The sequence below is a fragment of the Lucilia sericata genome, unplaced genomic scaffold (assembly GCF_015586225.1).
Source record: "Lucilia sericata isolate MDLA Ls3-8-SP2 unplaced genomic scaffold, ASM1558622v1 Contig000292F_arrow, whole genome shotgun sequence".
NCBI lineage: Eukaryota > Metazoa > Arthropoda > Insecta > Diptera > Calliphoridae > Lucilia > Lucilia sericata.
In genome coordinates this window covers 305,423-326,661 of record NW_023994317.1, presented here as the reverse complement: position 1 = coordinate 326,661, position 21,239 = coordinate 305,423, and the positions used below count along the sequence as shown (strand labels likewise).

The 21,239-nt window shown below is 29.8% G+C and overlaps 1 protein-coding gene across 3 annotated transcripts in view; it reads left to right on the top strand.

Annotated features, from left to right (window-relative positions):
• The window catches only part of LOC119603308 (neuropeptide F receptor-like), a 57,337-nt gene extending 36,945 nt beyond the window's left edge, over positions 1 to 20,392 (top strand). The window contains exons 2-5 of one of the 3 annotated variants that reach the window (XM_037955309.1): positions 5,853 to 6,231; positions 7,889 to 8,058; positions 15,291 to 16,173; positions 20,358 to 20,392. In XM_037955309.1, coding sequence (XP_037811237.1) covers positions 5,853 to 6,231; positions 7,889 to 8,058; positions 15,291 to 16,157 — 1,416 coding nt within the window. In that variant the 3' untranslated portion in view covers positions 16,158 to 16,173; positions 20,358 to 20,392. Of the gene's footprint in view, positions 1 to 5,852; positions 6,232 to 7,888; positions 8,059 to 15,290; positions 16,439 to 20,357 lie in introns of those variants that run through there. The other 2 variants (XM_037955310.1, XM_037955308.1) reach the window with 2 other exon arrangements.
• Positions 20,393 to 21,239: the final 847 nt, after the last annotated feature.

Here is a 21,239-nt window from a genome sequence, read left to right as displayed (position 1 = left end):
CCGATATTTGGGTGTCAAAAATAAAACACATTCTCTTAATGACACGCTTATGTAAATTTCACTACTCTTTCACCAAATCTTGATGTACTTCAAATATGTTATTTGTAATGACTTTTTCACATCTCTTTCCTCACTTTTAACTGGGGTTTCATTTGTAAGGAAATATTTGGTTTATAAAAGTGAAAAATATGTAATCGCATTTTAAGATGTGATTAAGATGTAGTTTGTAAAGTATGACATCAATTATTTTTTGCTGGGAAATATTTGGTTTATAAAAGTGAAAAATATGTAATCGCATTTTAAGATGTGATTAAGATGTAGTTTGTAAAGTATGACATCAATTATTTTTTGCTGGGTATTGAGTTATCTCGGATACCAAATTCTGTACATAAGCATATCGAAAGACTATATTCAAGAGTCTCTATCTTAAACAAATGAGATGTCGACTATTGAATATAGTCCCTCGATATATAAGTATTAATGTCAACACAACAAAAAGAAAGATCTAAAAGGAAGTAGAATTTACTTTATGAAAGTACTGAAAAAGAGCTTCAGAACCAATGATTTTAACACAGCCATGTTTTGGAGATCTTTTACCGATCCACATAGATGCTAATACATTTCATTACATTAAAAGGCCTTTAGTAAGGTATCTTTACTGTTTCCTTTTCCCGCTGGGCACATTTCCTAAGAATTTAGTAATTGTGTATGTTAAAAATTTAATAAAATTACACAATTTATTGATCAAAGAATTTTGTGCAGTCATGCAAATGAATTGTTCACGTTATTAAATATTTCTCTACACGTGCAGTAAGTATGAGCAATATTTAACACAAATATTGCATATACACATGTGAGCATAAATATTTTCCAACACTAGGTTGGCTCAAAAATTTTAATTGCTGATGTTTTCGCCAAAAATTAAAATTTATTTCATTCTATGTTATCATTTTACAAACTCTTTGTTCTAGCGTAAATAATAGGTATGCCGGATCTAAGGATAAAAAGGAGCATTTTCCATATTTATTGTTAAGAAAATGTACTAAAATTTGGTATCATATGAAAGGTCTCGAAACATTTATTTATGATTATAACCGTAATCAAAAAATTTTTTAACATAAAATTGTTTAATATCAAATTTCATGTACATTATTCCACCGAAATGGATTTTCATGTGTCTTCAAATCCCATCCAATTTTAACCAAATTGAATTAAAAACAAGTAAGAATTCTATATTCGGCTGTCCGAATCTTATATACCCTTCACCATGATGTGTTAAAAAACACTCAGTACGAATTTTATTACAAAAAAATCAAAAAATACCAATTGTAAAACGGTAAGGTACCAAAAAGTCCCCTATTATGGGTTCTCACTTAATCCGGGCTCTACATGCTTAATTTAATATTTCTTGGTTCAATATTATAGAAAATTCAAAAAGTACCCTTTAAATAACGACAAAGTACCAGAAAGTACCCTTTTATAGGTTCTCACATAATCCAGGATCTACATGCAATTTCATGTTTTTGGGTTCAATATTATAGAAATTTCAAAAAGTACCTTTTGAAGAATAGAAAAAGTATCAAAAAGTGGCTTTTAAAAACTGAAGAAGTGGCAAAAAGTCCCATTTTATACGTTCTAACTTAATCCGGAATCTACATGCATAATTTAAAATTTCTAGGTTCAATATTATAGAAAATTCAAAAAGTACCCTTTGAAGTACTAAGTACCAAAAAGTACCCTTTTATAGGTTTTTACATAATCCAGGATCTACATGCAATTTCATGTTTCTGCATTCAATATTATATAAATTTCAAAAAGTACCTTTTGAAGAACGGAAAAAGTACCCTTTTATAGGTTCTCATATAATCCAGGATCTACATGCAATTTCATGTTTCTGGGTTCGATATTATAGAAATTTCAAAAAGTACCTTTTGATGAACGAAAAAGTACCAAAAAATCTCCTTTTGTGGGTTCTCACTTAATCCACACTCTACATACTTAATTTCATGTTTCTAGGTTCAATATTATAGAAATTTCAAAAAGTACCTTTTGAAGAACGAAAAAGTACCAAAAAGTCCCCTTTTATAGGTTCTTACCTAATCAAGACCCTACATGCTAAATTTCATGTTTCTAGGTTCAATATTATAGAAAATTCAAAAAGTACCTTTTGAAGAACGGCAAAATTTCCAAAAAGTTCCCCTTTTATGAGTTCTCGCCTAATCCGGGTTCTACATACTTAATTTCATGTTTCTAATTCAAAACGCTGTTGATGATATTGTCACTAAAAATTTAATAATAATAAAGCATCAATACATCGTCTTCTAAATATAGATATCAATGTTTTAGAAACTTTATATTTTCTAAATGAAAATTTTTTTTTTTTACGTAAATAAAAATTTAATTAAGTCTTTTTTAATAAGAAGAGACAATTATCAAATGAATCTGGTTTTTCTGTGGAAAACTGCCCACACTAGAATATCAACATGGCCCAACTTTGGTTTCAAATTTTCAAAGACAATAAATACTATACTTACATATGTAAATATATAACAAATTATAAGAAAATGTTTTCATTTTGCAAAAACACGTGTGGTTTTTAAAAGACTTGTACTTATTTTGTATGTAAATAAGACAAAATGTCATAAATCATTTTTGTAGCTATACGAAAAAAACAAAAAAGATTTATTATTCATATTACTGTTGTTATATGGAATTAAGATACTTAAGAGTATATTATTAAATTTATTTTCATCATTATTATTATACATACTTATGATTTCTAGGAAATTTGTTATAAAATAAACTGGTATACATGATAAATAAATGCTTTGTATGTTGATAAATATATTTTATAAATAATTTATTATACTTGCGATTTATGTACATTAGGGTGGCCCAGTTGGTCTGAAAAAAATATTGTTGCTCCCAGCGAAGTTAAAAGTGTTTATTTCATTTTACGATACAGTCAACTAAAATGTTTGTCCTGCCAATATTTTCCCACAAAAAATTAACTTCCAAAGAAGTGAAAAAGAAGTAGAATTTACTCTATGAAAGTACTGAAAAAGACCTGCAAAAGTGATGATTATAAAACAGGCTTGTCGTATTCACTACTTCTAAAGTCATTCTCCAGAAGTAATATTTATGTTCTTTTTATGGATATTATTTGGAAGTGAAATTGTAGTTTTATAATATCACTTTCACAGAAGATAAACAATTCATTTAGTGCTACTTTTGAAGTGGTGATAAATGTCAGCTTTAATTTTGGAACCACCCTAATGTATATATATTAAGTGTTTCTATGTTTTTGTATTGCAAACATATAAAGTCAAAATCATATTACGAATAACATATGTATATTCTTTAGGGTAATTTTTGTTGATATTTTTTTTAAATTCAGAAATTTGAAGGAGCATAAGTTGAATTGTTGTGACACTTAGTATAACCCCATCAAAAACTGGGTAATGGCTTGTACTTACATAACCACTTACTTTTCAATGACTTCTTAAGTACTTTATTTTGAGTTTCACTTAATCCGGGCTCTACATTCTTAATTTCATATTTGTAGGTTCAATATTATTGAAAATTCCTAAAGTACCGTTTGTAGAACAAGAAGGTACCGAAAAGTTCCCTCTTATGTGTTCTCATTTAATCCAGACTCTACATGTTAAATTTCATGTTTCTCGGTTCAATATTATAGAAAATTCAAAATATACTTTTTGTGGAACGAAAAATTACCAAAAAGTGCCCTTTTCTTACTTAATCCGGGCTCTACATGCTTAATTTCATGTTTCTAGGTTCAATATTATTCAAAAAACGTACATTTCAAAAAACGAAAAAGTACCAAAAAGTCCCCTTTTATAGGTTCTCACTTAACCCGGGATCTACATACTTAATTTCATGGTCAGTTGGTTGAGGTTCATTCGGAAGTCACGTAGTGGCTTTGGTTTAAATACAATTTTGCGGGAAGAATAAGTTGCGGTTAAAAGACTGATGCACGATGAAATCTATATTTCAGGATAAGTTCGGTTCTGTAGCCGATTGACAACAGATACCGCACAGAGGATTGACTGTGGGACTAAGCAATGGAAATGAGTTGGTGTTATGTTGTGTATGATACAGGTTGAATGTAGGGGTATACGGAACTCATCCTCTCGTATACCTAGAGTGGTCTGTCATATGTTGTTCTCTTATGAGTGTGTCGGATAAATGAGAAGTGTGCTGGGTTGAATGGTGATGGATAATAGGTATCTTATACCATTGAATTTTCCTTCCTTGTCCAGGTATGTTCAGACTCAACAGAGGCGTGGTTTTAAACGGAAGTGATGTTTTTGCATATAGGAAGTTAACAAAGGGGGGCAGCAGTGGCCAGAGAATAGATAGCACAAGTACTTAAGCAAAGTGCACGTATACTGGACCGGAATTTCCATATACGTAAATTGCCACTTGAGTGCACAATGGGGCGGGGGTGAGTCGTCACAAAAGCTCACCCAGTGGTTGAAAAAGACCACCGTGAAATAGGCCAACAAGGCAGGTGTTCACGTAAAACACTTCGACATTAAAAGACACAGGGACAGACAGACAGACGGACAGACAGACAGACAGACAGACAGACAGACAGACAGACAGACAGACAAACAGACAGACAGACAGACAGACAGACAGACAGACAGACAGACAGATAGACAGACGGACGGACAGACAGACAAATAGACATAAACAAACTTAACTAAAAAAGGGAGTTGCGTAGACGAACAGACTGACATCGCTTAACCGACTTCGACGCCTAGAAAGAGTTACAAATTGTATTTGTACCTTATGAGGATACAAAATTAATATTTTTAAATTAGGAACAGAATAGCAAACTCACAAAGGTGAAGGGTAAAAAAAGGGTTCGAATCACTAACTTCTTGTTTGTTAGACAGACGCTAGACAATTGGCTAGAAATCACAATCAACAAATTGAAATAGTGTTATTAATAACGACTACTAAATTTTTTCCAAAAATTTACTTTTTTGCTGTGGTATAGACATTGCTGCGGATTGCGCCAAAGAAAATAAATGTGGAACATATACCAAATGTACACAAAAATATACATATGTATAACAACCAAACTCCTGTTGAACATTGATAATCGTATTAAATAATTAACTATAATAAAAATAACAAATAAACAACAGTAAAAGCTAGAAAATTTATATTGCAAAAACAATAAAAAAAGAAAAACTTTCATTTACATACCAATGAAATTAAATTTCACATATGGCGTGATAACGCTCTAAGCCCTGGGGGTGTAAAACACAAATAAAGTTTATTTACCTGCAACGAAAAAAAAAAAACAAAATAAAACAAACAGGAATTATAATTGATTCGCATAAATACTATTAACATATGTACGTACTAGTATAAATTGCAAAAAATAATAATAAATAAATTTCAACTATTTATTACTCAACTATAGTATATGTAGCCGATATTAACAACGTATGAGTAATTTTTGCCATTAAATATGACACATACGTTTAGATATCATAAATTGAAATTGAAATTCTAGTAATAAAACACTAAATATTAGAGGATTTAATATATACAGTTTATTAGGGAGAACTTAATTTAAAATAACTTTTGTACTAAATTTCGGAACATATGACATACTACACTTATAGTTTGCGAAAGGGGAGGTCATAGGACAAGTATGAAATACATATGCATGGTTTGTGCTCAAACTAAACAAAAATCTGAAACTGTTAACAAATTATATAATGCATAACAGCTTGTTATAAAAGCCATTTTTAAAATAATTTTATTTTATTATTACTTTATAAAAATATTTCTTTTTTTATTGCATTTTACAGATTATCAATATGAATCATTCCGATTCAACGATAAAAACTGATGCTATTGGCATGTTTAATTCGTTATCTTCACTTGAAAGTTTAGAAAGTAAAGATTCCTCTATGGACTATTTGGAGACGACAGTCATAGATGGTCAAATGGCAGAATTTAATGATACACTAAAAAGTAATGATACTTTCAGATTAGATCCAGTACTTATAGAACGTTTTACACGTAATCGCAGTATAGATAGTCCTTGGTTTCATATACTGATACTGATGTACTGTGTTCTTATAATATTTGGTTCATTGGGGAATATGTTGGTGGTTGTGGCCGTTTTACGTAAGCCCATGATGAGGACAGCGCGTAATTTATTTATATTAAATTTGGCAATATCAGGTAAGTGTGTGTTTTTTTTAATAATGTGAAATAGCATCTAGTAGACAAGTACTTACCTCAAACGATTACAAGTAATTAGAAAAAGTATGCATTGTAAATCGCATGAAAAAACGTATACAGCTTCTATGTCTTCTCTAGCAGAGATGACTAATGAATTATAAAGTATTTATGTAACACATTATTAGTAAGACCTTATTTGACTACTTCTATGTAATTCAGGCGATATGTAATTGTCACTGAAAAGTTTGTTGTTAGGTAAGTTATTACAATTGAAAGCCATTACCTAGTTTTTGATGGGTATGTTCTATTATGAATTGATTCTTAGAGAATTTTGTGATATCGGAGAGTGTTTCGGAAGTTTTTAGAACGAATTAAACAGAAAGTCAATTATTTACTGTTAACCCTGCAAAAATTGAGCCTACATCGCACACGCGTGTAAAGAGTAGTTCTCGAAGAACAAGGACTGGTCCAAAAGTAATCCAAATATATAGCAAAACATACTAAATCTAACATTGTGATGTCCTAGGTGAGAATCACATAATCCATATGTGTATTAATCAGAGTAATCGCAAACTCCTCCCTTGCTAAAATTATGAGAGTAAATGATCCGCAACATGGTCCTACATTATGCAGGCTATAGACCTGTTGTTTTCAAAAAAAAAAAACATGATTCATGTCCGCATTACATAGAACTACTTAACAGATCATGTACTCCAATAATGTTTACTGAGGAGTAGTTTCGGGATTACCAAAATGGATCATGTACTACAATATTTTTTGCAGGAAAATCATCCTTTTAAATGGTTTTATTACCCTTAAACTTATTTTCTATTAGAGACCATATAACGGAGCTAGTAAAGTTTAGTGAAAAGTTTTTAACAATTTCAATAGGTTTCGTCCTTGTGCCCAATAAAATATTATTGAAGGAAAATTTTTCATATAAATGAAAAAAAAAAAAAATATTTGAATGTCACCACTGGAAACTTTACTTTGTCTTTTTATTAAACATCCCAGCAAAATCTTTGCTTACAATGATTACCATTAAGTACTTTATTAATGACTTACTTTGTATGTAAAGTCTAAAAGAAATCAAAATAAAGAAACAAACAAACATAAAACAGTTACTTTTTCTTTTTTTTCCTTTTTTTGTGCACACGATATCAAATATCTATTTTTAGACAAACAGAAAATAAAATAGTATTTGTGTGTGAAAACTATTATTTGACGCACAATAAAACAGCTAAGCAGTGGTGTAGTGAGGGGAGCATCCAACTGGTAGACGGAAGGTATTGAGTTGAACCCCAGTCTGTGTCGACTTTTTATTTTTATTTTTTCATAAATATTCTATAAATAACTCTACTTAAAAAACAACTTATTTCCAACCAAATAATATTGACTTACTTTTGGAACATCTCAAACAAAAATAAGTACTTTTTCTAGTAGAATTTTAAGCACTTTACTCGATGAATTCTGGTGATTTTTCTAGTGAATTTGTAAGCAAATATTTTGCTGGGATACAAATGAAATTAAAGGAATTTACTTTTTTTATTTAATTTTATCTTGCATGTATTAGGAATTTTGTTTTCATTTTTTTTTCTGTTTTTGGAAAAACTAATGCATACCTTGTTTGTTTGTTTGTTTTTGTATCTCTTCTTAGATTTACTATTATGTTTGGTAACAATGCCCTTAACATTAATGGAAATACTATCAAAATATTGGCCATTTGGTTCATGTGCAGTTTTATGTAAAATGATTGCAATGCTACAGGCTTTAAGCATATTTGTTTCAACGATTTCAATAACAGCCATTGCTTTCGATAGATATCAGGTAAGTGTAAATAAACGTATTTTTATCAAATATACAATAATGTCTATTTGTTTACACAAATATTAATGTACACAAGTACTCATGAATGTATGTGTATTCTATATGCATGTAAAGTGTTAAATATGAAACAGAAGTGTGTAAATAATGATTATCCATTTATGTTTGTTAATTGTTATAAAATAAAACAAGTTAGAGTGCTATATTCGGCAATGTCAAATCTGAAATACCCGCAAATTTGAAGTTAGGTTATGTGGGTTGCTCGCTAGTTAGTGAGTTCACTAGGAGGCCTTGTGACACATTGTGGTACGATACCCTTAGAATTACCATTCCTTTATGTTGAGAGTTTATACATAAGGGAGAATAGTTTCCCTCCCTAATTTCGTTGACTATGTGGTTCCTGTGGTCCCCGTAAGAACCAGCCGGTACTTCTAATAAAATAAATCCGATCATAGTTACTAGTGGCCTCTACCAAAATAATGTATTCTGTGCTCTTCTAAGACTGGGCAGTCACATAAAAGATGTTGTACCGATTCCTACTCTTTCTCATCCAAACAACTTCTATATATAGCTATAACGTGGGTAGCCTATACGTTCCGACATGTGTCTAATTATACAGCGCCCAGTAATTATACCTAATTGAGTTCTTATTAAATTACAAGAGAGTCATAGTCCTATCATTTGTCAGAGTGGGCCAGAGCAGCCTTGATAAGATCACCAGGGGAGTGTGAATATACTTTTACGCAAGAGTTAAGTTTAGGGACGATTCTTTGGTTGCGCATTCCTCAGCTTTCCCCGGATGCCCTCATGTCTTGAGACATCGTGATATTGGGTCAGTTGTGCCAGTGATTGGATACATTTGAGAAGACATTTCGACTTAATAACGTTAAGGCCCAACTAGACTACACAAGCGGCTTATCAAACATAATTTTTTCATTCGCACACACACTACACAAACATTGCTCGTACAAACACCGATTTTTTCACGTTTTTGTGGACTTGCAAAGATACAGATGTCAATTTTTCTTAGAAATGGAAATTTTGTGAAAATTTTGTTGTTAATGAATATAAACAATACAAACGGTTTGACAAAAATTCAATATGTTTGTGTAATAATCAAATTTTTTTAATTTTTGTACAAACGAACAGCAAGCATTTGTACAAACACGAAACACCCTCATACACTCCACAACAGGTTTGCATAAACGTAAAATATTGGTATGTTTGTCAAGCCGCTTGTGTAGTCTATTTGAGCCTTTAGAGTTGAGAGGTTTGATTGATGTAAGGCAATCAAAGTAGATATGTATAGTCGAATTTTCGATATTCAGTTCTCGGATATCTCTGCTTAAAAGACCGTGCAGGTGTAAGGAAAATTCCCGAGCGGAACCACATAATCTTTTTTAAGTTTTTTTTCGAGAAATATATACTATAATTCAAATACATATCGTTACCTGAAATGAGTAACTACGCTTACCAATTAAACAATGTCAGTGATAAACTCTACAATGCTCTTGAATATAAATGTTATAGTACACAAACCATTTTCACTGAAAGTTCCTAAGAAAATTTTGGATATCAATTTTTATTCAGAACTGTTTACCTGTTAACTGTTAATTTCTGACTTCGTTATCTCACATTAAAAATTTTAAACTTCGGACGGACATATTTTTAAATGTTCTTTTCCAAAGTTTTATCCGATGTGAAACAGGTTAACATTGTTCAATTAAATTTCGAAATTCGAAGACATTCATGTAAAAAAAACACTCCCTAAATACATCAAATAATTAATAATTTACAAACATAACTACATACATAATGTACGATATACAGAAACTACATTCAAAATGATGATATTAAATATAAACACAAGCATTTAAGTACTCTGTGAGTGTGTGTTTCCTGGAATAAGTTTGCGTTAAAAAAAAAAAACATAATACATACATATAAATATACATATTATGTGTATAAGTACAAAAGGATACATTTTTAAGTATAAGCAAAGGACTAAAACGTATGAACTGGCTTTTGATCTTTTGTCCCAATTAAAATTTCTTCGAAAGTTTTAAAATCTCACCTTTTTTGCCATTAAAATGTATGTATTTTTTTTTAATTTAGTCATTATTGTACGTTCATGTATGAATGTTGTTACTAAAAACTCACCTGACCAAATTGGTCAAAAGGGAAAAATTATTTTATATTGCTTTTCATATTAAATTACTCATATTTTTAGTTTGTGCTGGAGATATTCATAAAACCTTAAATACTCTTAGGAATTAAGTATTTTTTAATTTAATTTTACTTTATTTTAAAAAGTAAAACTAGCTTGTAGGTTGCAGTTACTGTAACAAGAATAATTAAATTGTGATTTCAAATCCTTAAATAAAAATTAATAAATATTTTATTATCCTTCGCACCAACACATATAGTATGTACTATATTTACCCTACAGTACGTAAAGTGACAATTTGCACCTTTCACTAGTTATATTACCCCAACTAACTAGTTACCTCTGGTAAATAAAGTGGTCGATATTTTGTCTAAACGTTCACTACATGTCACCATTCCAATCAGTAGTTCACATTTGATAAATTTTTTATGAAAATAAATTCTAAATAAATTAAATGTTTTAAAAATGTCTCTTTGATAGTCACATGTAGTGCTTAAAATAAACACATGGTACTTTTCTGACGAAATGTAATGCTGAAAGTATTCCTTTTTTTACAAAAATTACATGTTCTTCATATCGCCGTTGTCGAACTAGTTCGTCGTACTGCAGGGTAGTTGTACCCAGTGTTGCCATAACGGCATTAAAAGTGCAATTCTAGCACTTTTTTCGTCGGCTGCACTTATTTTGTAGAAAAAAGTGCTAGATGCTTTTTAGAACTTTTTCGTCTTTTGCTAGAAATTTTTAGCATTAAAAATGCATTTTTGGCATTTTCTACTTTGCACTTTTTATAATTAAAGAACTTTAAAGTTTAATTTGTCTAGAGAACTGCAAAAATTTAGCTTTGAGATGTTTTGTGAAATTTTAAGAAATTCTCACAAAAAATTTTTTGCATATGTTTATTGTAATTTATAATTTACACTGTAAATTAAATTAAGAAGTGAATTATTTTAAATATTATTGTGCAATAATTGTGAAAAATGTTTGAAAAAATATGCTAAAAGAGCGTTGTTTTGTTAAAAATTTGGTGTCACTACAACGAAGTGACTACATTCTAAAAAGGCTAACATCTTCAAAAAACATTTTTTTGAAAAAAAAATCATTAAAATTTAAAATATACAATAAAATAAAAATGTATGAGCATGTAAAAACAGGTAAAAGTTCGGGAATGCCGAATCTTACATATGCACCAACACAACACGTTTTACCAAGATTTGCTCATTTATTAGATTTATGCTTAAATTATTATTATAGTGTATCGGTTTTATTTTCGGAATACGATCTTAATGGTTTGGATCGCGGACCGAGCTCTAAGAAGGATGTTTTAAAGCAAATAATTTTTTCGAATGTATCATAATACTAATATGTTGTAATAATTTATTAAGAATAAATTTATTTTCTGAAAGAGGATTTACATATATAGAGGTAAACTTGATTATGAAGAATTTCATCGCTGCACATGATCTTAAGCAAGTTATTATGGACGCTTGGATATAATATAGACCGATTCTTATGGAATTTGATAGAGACATTTAAGATCCTATAAAACTTATTAAGGTTATATTTAATTTTGCATCATCCTTCAGGAGTGCTGTTAAATTTGGAGAAAATGAGTACCGATTTTGGGGTGCTTGTGCTACTTTTGGGAACCTATCAATCAACTCAGAAAAAAAGATTCAATATAAATAGTTCTTTTTATTCTTACCAAATTTTTAAAATTTATTTTTGTTAATTTTTTTTTTTTTTAATTTCGATTGACAATTTATTCCAGAATTACAAACTTGCATATTTGAATATAACCCTCTCAAATTCATTAGTTACATCAACATTTATATTGTTTCCTAAAAGCTCTTTGAAGTATGAGTAATAAACCTGACATCTATTCACCAAGATTTAAGATTATTTCAATTAAATTTTCATTTTTTTTTTTTGCGATAAGAATACATCTGCTAAAGTGTTGTGAATAAGACCCATAAAATTTTTTATATAAAAAATAACTAAAACTATAAATATAAAATTTTTTTCTTCCGAACCCTTTTTTAGCATTTTTTTCTTAATGAATAATTAAAAGATTTGACATCCTAGATTATTTAAATACTTTTTCTGGTCTTAGACGTCCTAAACAAAGAAAACCATATAGGTTTTATATCCTAAACAAAATCGTTGTTACCTAGTGTTATTAGTTATTTTATATATATACATATATATGTATGTATATGCTTATTCTTAGGGGCATTAAAAAATTTTCGAACAGGTTTTGTACCTTACCCTTTCCGAATTTGATAAAACTTGGAACACACATTGAAAAAAATCCAAAAAAAAAAATATGAACTTTAAACATCGATAAAATCTGGACCGTAACGAATTTGAAAATTTTGGAGAACAGAAGAATGTGTGTACCAAATTTCATCGAAATCGGAGAGGGTCATGTTCAAAATCCTACTTTTTTGTTCGAAATTTTTTGAAATTACCCCTTATTGATTTTGTAAAGGGGTATTTTATAGGCAAGGTCAAATCATGGATCAATTTGAGTTATGTAAAAAATTGCGACCTGTACATTATACCTGGACAGCCAACCGCACAGACGGGTAGACATGGCTTAATGGACTTTTAAAAACTTAATATGAATTTAGCACTTTTTTCAACGAATTTGCACTTTTTTGACCGTCATTTTGCACTTTATTCTAAGGGAGTTCTGGCAACACTGGTTGTACTGCATCTTATGTATGTACGCTTCAACATAGTGTATTTAAAAATAAAAATTACTATTATTATTATTATTTTCATACAAAATTGTATTTATAAACGGTTTATAAAATACAAATTTGTTTATGAATAATAGAGTGTCCTGAGGAACAGCCTTTTTAAGAATGTCATGTAGCATTACCTCTCAATCGATGCGCATTAATGTACTGAACAAGAGAAAAATAAAAAATATTTTTTTTCCAATGGTCCTTAGTTCCCTAGCTAGGGTCAAATAAAGTCCGATAATTACGAAATTCGGTAGTATTATTAAGACGTTATAGACGATATAGAACTAAGTTTTCCCGATTTTTGTAGAGATACTACAATATTTAACATAATTATGAACTTAAAAGCCCTTTTCGGGGGATAGGGTTGTATGGGGGCTATGTGAAATAATGGACCAATTTTAACCATTTACAATAAGCTTTGTCGGTGGGCCAAAAAACACGTATGGTCCAAATTTCAGCAAAATACTTTCAAAATTGCGAACTGTACCTTGCGCACAAGGTTTACATGGACAGCCAGCCGGACGGACGGACAAGTGATTCTGAGTCGATCGGTATACTTTAAGGTGGGTGTAGGACCAATATTTTTGTGCGTTACAAACATCAGCACAAACGTATAATACCCTCCCCACTATGGTGGTGTAGGGTATAAATACCTGTATAGTTATGAAATTCAACATTGTCAAGTTTTATAGGAACCGAAATGTTTCTTCCAAATTTTATGAGTATCGGTCTATAATTGATCCTATCGTCCATATAAGGTACCCATTAGAAAATGGCATAATTGGGTAAAAAATATCAGTATAGCCATAATAGTTGACACAAACTAAATTCATAGAAACCCTTAAATTAAAAAACTAATTACAATATTTTTATGAAGTACTTATGTACTTTCATATAGGAAATAGTTATCTATTAAAATGCAGAATATATTTTTTATGAAAATTTATGAATCGTTTATCACAATATTAATATGAGCTTTTTAATCAGACTCGGAAAAGGACTCTCTATGAATTCTACAAAATTTGATATAAACATTTATCACAATCAATCAATACTTTTCAATACTTTTGATTTCTTCGAACTTTGTTTATATATACATATTTCATAATAAATGATCAAAAAATAAATAATATTTCAATGGAGAATTTGCAAATAATGCAAAATTTAATTTTGAACTTTATATATTGTTTGTTAGCATTGTCTATTTTTATACCCTACACCACTTTAGTGGGGAGGATATATTGGATTTGTGCTGATGTTTGTAACATACAAAAATATTCGTCCTAGACCCACCTTAAAGTATACCAATCGGCTTAGAATCGTTTTCTGAGTCGATTAAGCTATGTCCGTCCGTCTGGCTGGCTGGCTGTCCATGTAAACCTTGTGCGCAAGGTGCAGGTCGCAATTTTCAAGATAATTGGATGAAATTTGGCACGCACGTTTTATTTGACCCAAGGACGAAGCCTATTGAAAATGGTTAAAATCGGTCCATTATTTCACCTAGCCCCCATAGAACAGAACCCCCCGAAAAGGGCTTCTGAGCTCATAATTATGTTAAATATACAGATATATCGATAAAATACAGCACAACTAAGTTTTATAGAAGTCTTGATGACCCTGATTTCATAAAGATCGGGCCTCATTTGACCCTAGCTCCCATAGAAAGTCCCCATCAGAAAATTACTTGAATGTCCCAAATTAACTTATAAACACAAATATCGCGATGAAATTCAGCACAATAAAATGTTATGTAAATATAAATATATTCACAAAATTTTATCGGGCTTGGTCCATATTTGCCCCTAGCCCCCATATAAAGCCTCTTTCAGAAAATTTGTTTTTCATCCATAAATTGCTTAAATGTATCGGAACAAGGGAATATTGAAGATAAATGCTTTATTTTGAAAAATAAATCACATTTAATATTCATAACTGGTGTAGGGTATCATAGTGTCGGCCACGCCCGACTATACTTTCTTACTTGTTATATCTAGTTTTATAGTAAAGAACAAAATTTCATACTCCAGCAAGACTCTATAAAAGGTTTTGACCAACTTTTTTGGTTATTTCCTATACATTTAAAGACATTTTCAAAAGTTGTACAATTTATGTTAAAGAAGCAGTTAAACTTTAACTGTCTTATTCAAAAACGATTATTAAGTTAAGAATGGTAGAAATGTAGTAAACCATTGTTAACTTTAATTAATCATTTTTGCAAAAAGCAGTAAAACTTTTTAAAATTTATATTAAGACTTACTTAAAATCTTGCCTATTTATAACCTTATCTAATATCTGCTTCTATTTCCGTATCACTTTAGGTTATTGTTTATCCAACACGTGATAGTTTACAAATTGTTGGTGCTGTCTCCATATTAGCTGGTATTTGGCTTTTGGCACTGCTCTTGGCTTCGCCCCTCTTTATCTACAAAAGTCTTGTACACGCTGATATACCACCGGTTTTACAAGCGCTGGGCATACACCATGTATCTTTCTGTATTGAAGATTGGCCAATGAATCATGGACGCTTCTATTACTCCATGTTCTCGTTGTGTGTTCAATATTTAGTACCAATACTAATAGTATCAGGTGCCTATTTTGGCATCTATAATAAATTGAAAAATCGCATTACTGTGGTTACCGTACAGACAACGTCAACCCAACGTAATATTGAACGTGGCAGACGTATGAAACGCACAAATTGTTTACTCATTAGTATTGCGATTATTTTTGGTGTGTCCTGGTTGCCTTTGAATTTCTTCAATTTGTATGCGGATATGAAACGTCCGGCTGTTACCAACGATATGCTGGTGATGTACGCCTTCTGTCACATGATTGGTATGAGTTCGGCTTGTTCGAATCCCCTGCTGTATGGATGGCTGAATGATAATTTCCGTAAAGAATTTAAAGAAATATTATGCCGTTCTAAAGAAAACACTAATATTGCTCTTAATGGTCATACAACAGGAGGTGCTCAATCACGACGGAAAAGGAAACACAATGACATATCCAAAGGTGATCTGAAGCTATTAAGCAGTGTTGGTTTTGGTCAGAACGGTGATGCTGGACGATTGGGTACATCCAACAATAATACAACAACCAATGGTTTACGCAGTGCTGTTACCGAGTCGGTGGCATTAACCGAAAATCCCATGTCAACAGAAGTGACAACATTAGTAATGCGGTAAATTTATTATGCATTAGGTAATAGATACAGACAAAAACTTGCCATTACTAAGTAACTTGTTTTCATAATGAACAAAATCCAACTGACATACAAACAATACATTACTTACATACATATATTCATACACTTTGAATATAATTTCTGGTGTATTAAAGCAAAGAAAAATAATTTAATAAATGGAAAAATAATTTTTTAACTAACAAAGAAAACCAACACTTTTTATCAATAACATCGCTGAACATTAAAACAAGTTAGCATTATTTTTATTATTTAAAAATAATATCAAACAATGAAAATTTTGAATAAATTCAAAAACAAATAATAATTAATCTGTTTAAAATATAATATAAATAAACACTTCTACACTTGTGCATACATATTTAAAAATATTAACATTTATATATAAATTAAAAATATATATTTATACATAATTATTTTAAAAATAAAAAAACTAAATTGTATTTATAATGTAGTTTGTAATTGTTAATTTATGTTAGTTGATTGTAAATTGCATGTTTTTTTATTGTACTATCATCAATTCTATAATTACTTCCACTTTCAATTACTAGTGTCTGCTCATTAGTTTCTGTTTTCTTAAATGTAATTTTTAATGAAATTTTAAATATTTCTTCATTAACGTAAGCAAAAAAAAAAAAAAAAAAGATTCCATAAAATTGTTAATATTTATTCAGCAACATTCATGAAGGTCATTTGCACATAAACTTGAAACTTAAATTATTTTAACAATTTTACTTTACTGGTGAGTGAATACAATTGAATTTATTTGCAAAAGTTATACCATTATAATTTTAAAATGACATTAAAATTATTTTATTAAATTTAATTTTGTTTCCAGCTCGTTATTAATGCTAATGATTTAACAAGAATTCGAATTTAACGTGTAATTAAAGCCATTTTAACGCAAGAAAAATTGCTGTGCAAGAGATTGTGAGCGAAACCTTTGTAGTAACTGACAGAAGGAATTAATAGAGTGAAATGTAATGTTTTTAGTATTAGAATTACTTGTGAACCATATAAGCATTTGATACAAAAAGTATCATACAAAATTTAGTAATTATTAAAACAAATATAATCTTCAGTTCTACAAGTTTATATTCGCAATATAACTCCCGTTGAAGTAAAATTTCTGCAAAAGTTTTTGTAAAATATACCTACGAAAGGCATACAGATTTGTCTCCGGATACAAAAGTTTCAATATATATATATACATATATGGGGGTTTTCATGTCAAGTGACCCAACTTTTGAAACCAATGTCTTCCGATTAATAATAGTTTTAAATTATTATTTAAATATAGCAATAAGTCTATAAGAAGAAACACGTGTTGGGTAAAAATATCAAAATTTGACCCACTGTAACTCAGAAAGTTCTTGACCGATCTTGTTAAAAAATTTTAGGTTTCAAAAGTTGAGTCACTTGACATGAAATCCCCCATACATGTATATGAAAAAAAGGTTAGTAGGTTGGTAAAGAAAGAGGAATTAACAGCCGCTAAGATGAACTAAGTTGGGGAATAAATCGGTAAATGTTTTTCGAGGTATGTTCGTAAAGCGCCCTTTACAAGAGCACACAAGTAATATGTAGGGATGTATTTTTATGTAAACACATAAAAAAAAGTGGGACAGTTGTTTCCATCTTACTTTGTTATTGTTTTATACCAATCGTGTAAACACAAATATATTTAAATCATACGACTTTTGTCATACAGATGGAATTTCATATTACTTTTTCATTAGACTTTACGTACGTAAAGTGTGATCGTGTAAAGGCCCCTTAAAGGGATCAATAACTAGTAAATGTATGTATAACGGGATTCCAAATTTCTAATAATTTCGACCTGTTGAGCACTGATGAAAATAAATTAAAATAAGGGTAAAATATTAAGGTATAAAAGAGGAGCACACTCAGTATCATATGTATAGCAATGTTTAGAATTGTACAAAATAGCTTCTGGGTATTTTTCATCAATTGAAGATATTTTTTAAATAAATTCAAAATTTCGAAAAAAAATCCCTAAGTTTGACAAAGGCGATGGCAGAGCAAATGTTAAAGTATTTCATTATGCACACAACATGCCCTGTATTTCTCATATTTCGTTCGCACAATTTGCTGAAGTTGTATCGTAGTCCTGTATATACTAACATTTGACTTTCTCCTACTGAGGAGCGCTTACGTTGGTGGTACACCTTACAATTACATCATTCAATGCGGTTGACTAGGATTCTCTTGCCTGTACTTTCAAATCCGCTCTTCTTGGCTGTAACGGTTTTGCAATTGTCATGGACTTACACATTGCTTACGCTTAGAGTCGTCTCTGTAACAGAAAATTCGATACTTTTTAGTATCGAATACCTAACGAAATATATAACAAACAAATCAATTTTGAAAACATCCTGTTCAGTAGATAACTCCCGTATTCGCCATTAGGTACCAGAAATTGTATTTACACCTGCCTGCGCCATATTTGATCTAGGCCATTTTACATGTTTTTTACGTAATATCACGGACTTACGTATTAGTTTAGATTTTATCAAGGTTCAATGTTCACATTTTTTAATCGCTTTAGTCCCAAATTAAAGTCTACATCTTGTACTTTGACAATACTTTATTTAAAATATTATAGTTATAACGTAAGGGTAATGAAATCGAAAAACGTCCTTTAGTTAAGGATATCTCAAAAAACGTACCTTCAACTTTCTTTCATTCTTCACATAAGATTGCTTAAGGCCCAAATAGACTACACAAGCGGCTTGACAAACATACCAATATTTTACGTTTGTGCAAGCCTGTTGTGTAGTGTATGAGAGTGTTTCGTGTTTGTACAAATGCTTGCTGTTTGTTTGTATAAAAATTTAAAAAATTTGATATTTACACAAACATATTGAATTTTTTTCAAACCGTTTGTTTATATTTATTAATAACAAATTTTTCACAAAATTTACATTTCTAAGAAAATTTGTCATCTGTATCTTTGCAAGTCCACAAAAACGTGAAAAAATCGGTGTTTGTACGAGCAATGTTTGTGTAGTGTGTGTGCGAGTGAAAAAATATGTTTGATAAGCCGCTTGTGTAGTATATTAAAACTTCAGAATGGGGTAATAAGGGGATCTCAAGTAAACCAACTTTTATTAAAATAATCCACACCATTTCCATAAACTAAAACTTTTACTCTCCAGACCTTGACGTGTTTATAGAAATCTTCTATGTCAAAAATCTCTACCCAAGTGTTTTCTATATTATTCCCTACACCACTATAGTAGGATGTGTATAATGCGTTTGTACTGGTGTTTGTAACACTCAAAAATATTGGTCCTACATCCAACTTAAAGTATATCAATCGCCTCATAATTACTTTCCGAATCGATTAAGCTACGTCCGTCTATCCGTACTGAAAATTAATGAAATCGGCACATTTTACTTAGCCCCCCATACAACCGTACCCCTCGAATGGGGCTTTGGGTCTCATTTGAACATACCAAGTCCCCATCAGAAAACGACTTGAAGATATTTTCTTGAAGAATAATTCACCTATAAACACTAGAATCACTATGAAATTCTGCATAAATAACTTTAACTTTTAACAAATTACTGAAATATTTCGGAATAAAGGTAAAATCAACTTAAATGACTTTTTATAAAAAATAATCCACATTTTTTTTAATATACTCACTGGTATAAGGTTGGTTTGTTGGTATGGTCAGCCATGCCCGACTATACATTCTTACGTGTTTGTGTTTGCTTTCTTTTTCATTCATTATGACCGTGAATTTTGCTGCTGGCTGTTGGTAGTGTTAAATTAAAATACCAAAACAATATTTAAAATAAAGAAAAGTAAATTATATTTTAAATGGAGCCTGATTAAAACATATTTTACTTTTATACAACAACGAAAAAATAAGAAAATATTATAGGGGAATTACAATCATGTAATTACAAAACGTTTAAATTAGTATCCTTATTAATTTTTATGTTTTTATACAGCATTTTAACAATTTTATAAGAATCTTTTTTCTATATTATTTAAGAGCTCATAGCTCTAGACATTTACAAACCAACCATACACAAAAGAAATAATTAAAATTTTAAAAAAATACTATGAAAATTAAAATAAATGTTTTTATGTTGTTACTTGTATTTAATTATTATTTTAGTTCTTGTTATCTCATATTCTCCTTTTTAGATGTTTGTAAACGTGTTTGTGTCCTCACGCCTGTGATTGTATAAAATAATTGAAAAGTAAATTTAAATAAATTTTAGACCAAATCAAATATAAAATTATATTTTAAACCTTGAGAAAAAAAAATTACGAATTTTTTTATAAACCACATATATTATTCTATTATAATAAATAAATAAATAATCTAATAGCAAATTTTCTAGATAAAAATTATAAATATGTATAAATATGTTAATATAATTATAAGTTTTAATTGCCAAAACTAATATGAAAAAAAAAGAATTACATATGTACATAAGTACATGAAATTTTTACTAATTGATAAATTGTAAAACATGTATGTTTGTTGAATTAAAAGTTCAAGAAATGTAATAATCAAATTTAAATTTTAATCAAATTTTTTATACATTTTGTTTATAAACTTCCATTTATTAGATGTTACAATTTTATTACAGTTGTTAGGAACATTTGTAAATATGTAACTAAATCTTACATTGTAAGTAAAAAAATATATATTCTTAAGTATTAAATATTCAACGAAAATATAAAATACCATCCAAATATTCAATTTCTTAACAGGAATATGCATTTTTTTGTATTAATTATTTAGTATTTTATTGGCATTTAAGTAAGTATTTGAAAAAGAATAATCCTTCGCATTTCCATAAAAATTTAACATGCCCGCAGACGTCCCTATTCTAATTGGTAAGTAATTGGTTAACTAAATTACAGTTAGTTTATTAGTTAGTTTAAAATCGAAGAATTGTACTTAGGTCTTCATCGGATCCCTTCTGCGCTACTTAACTAGTATCTCTGGTGGGATTTCAACCCATGACATTTTGTCTGATAGAATATGACTACTAACCAACGGAGTCATATTGTTAA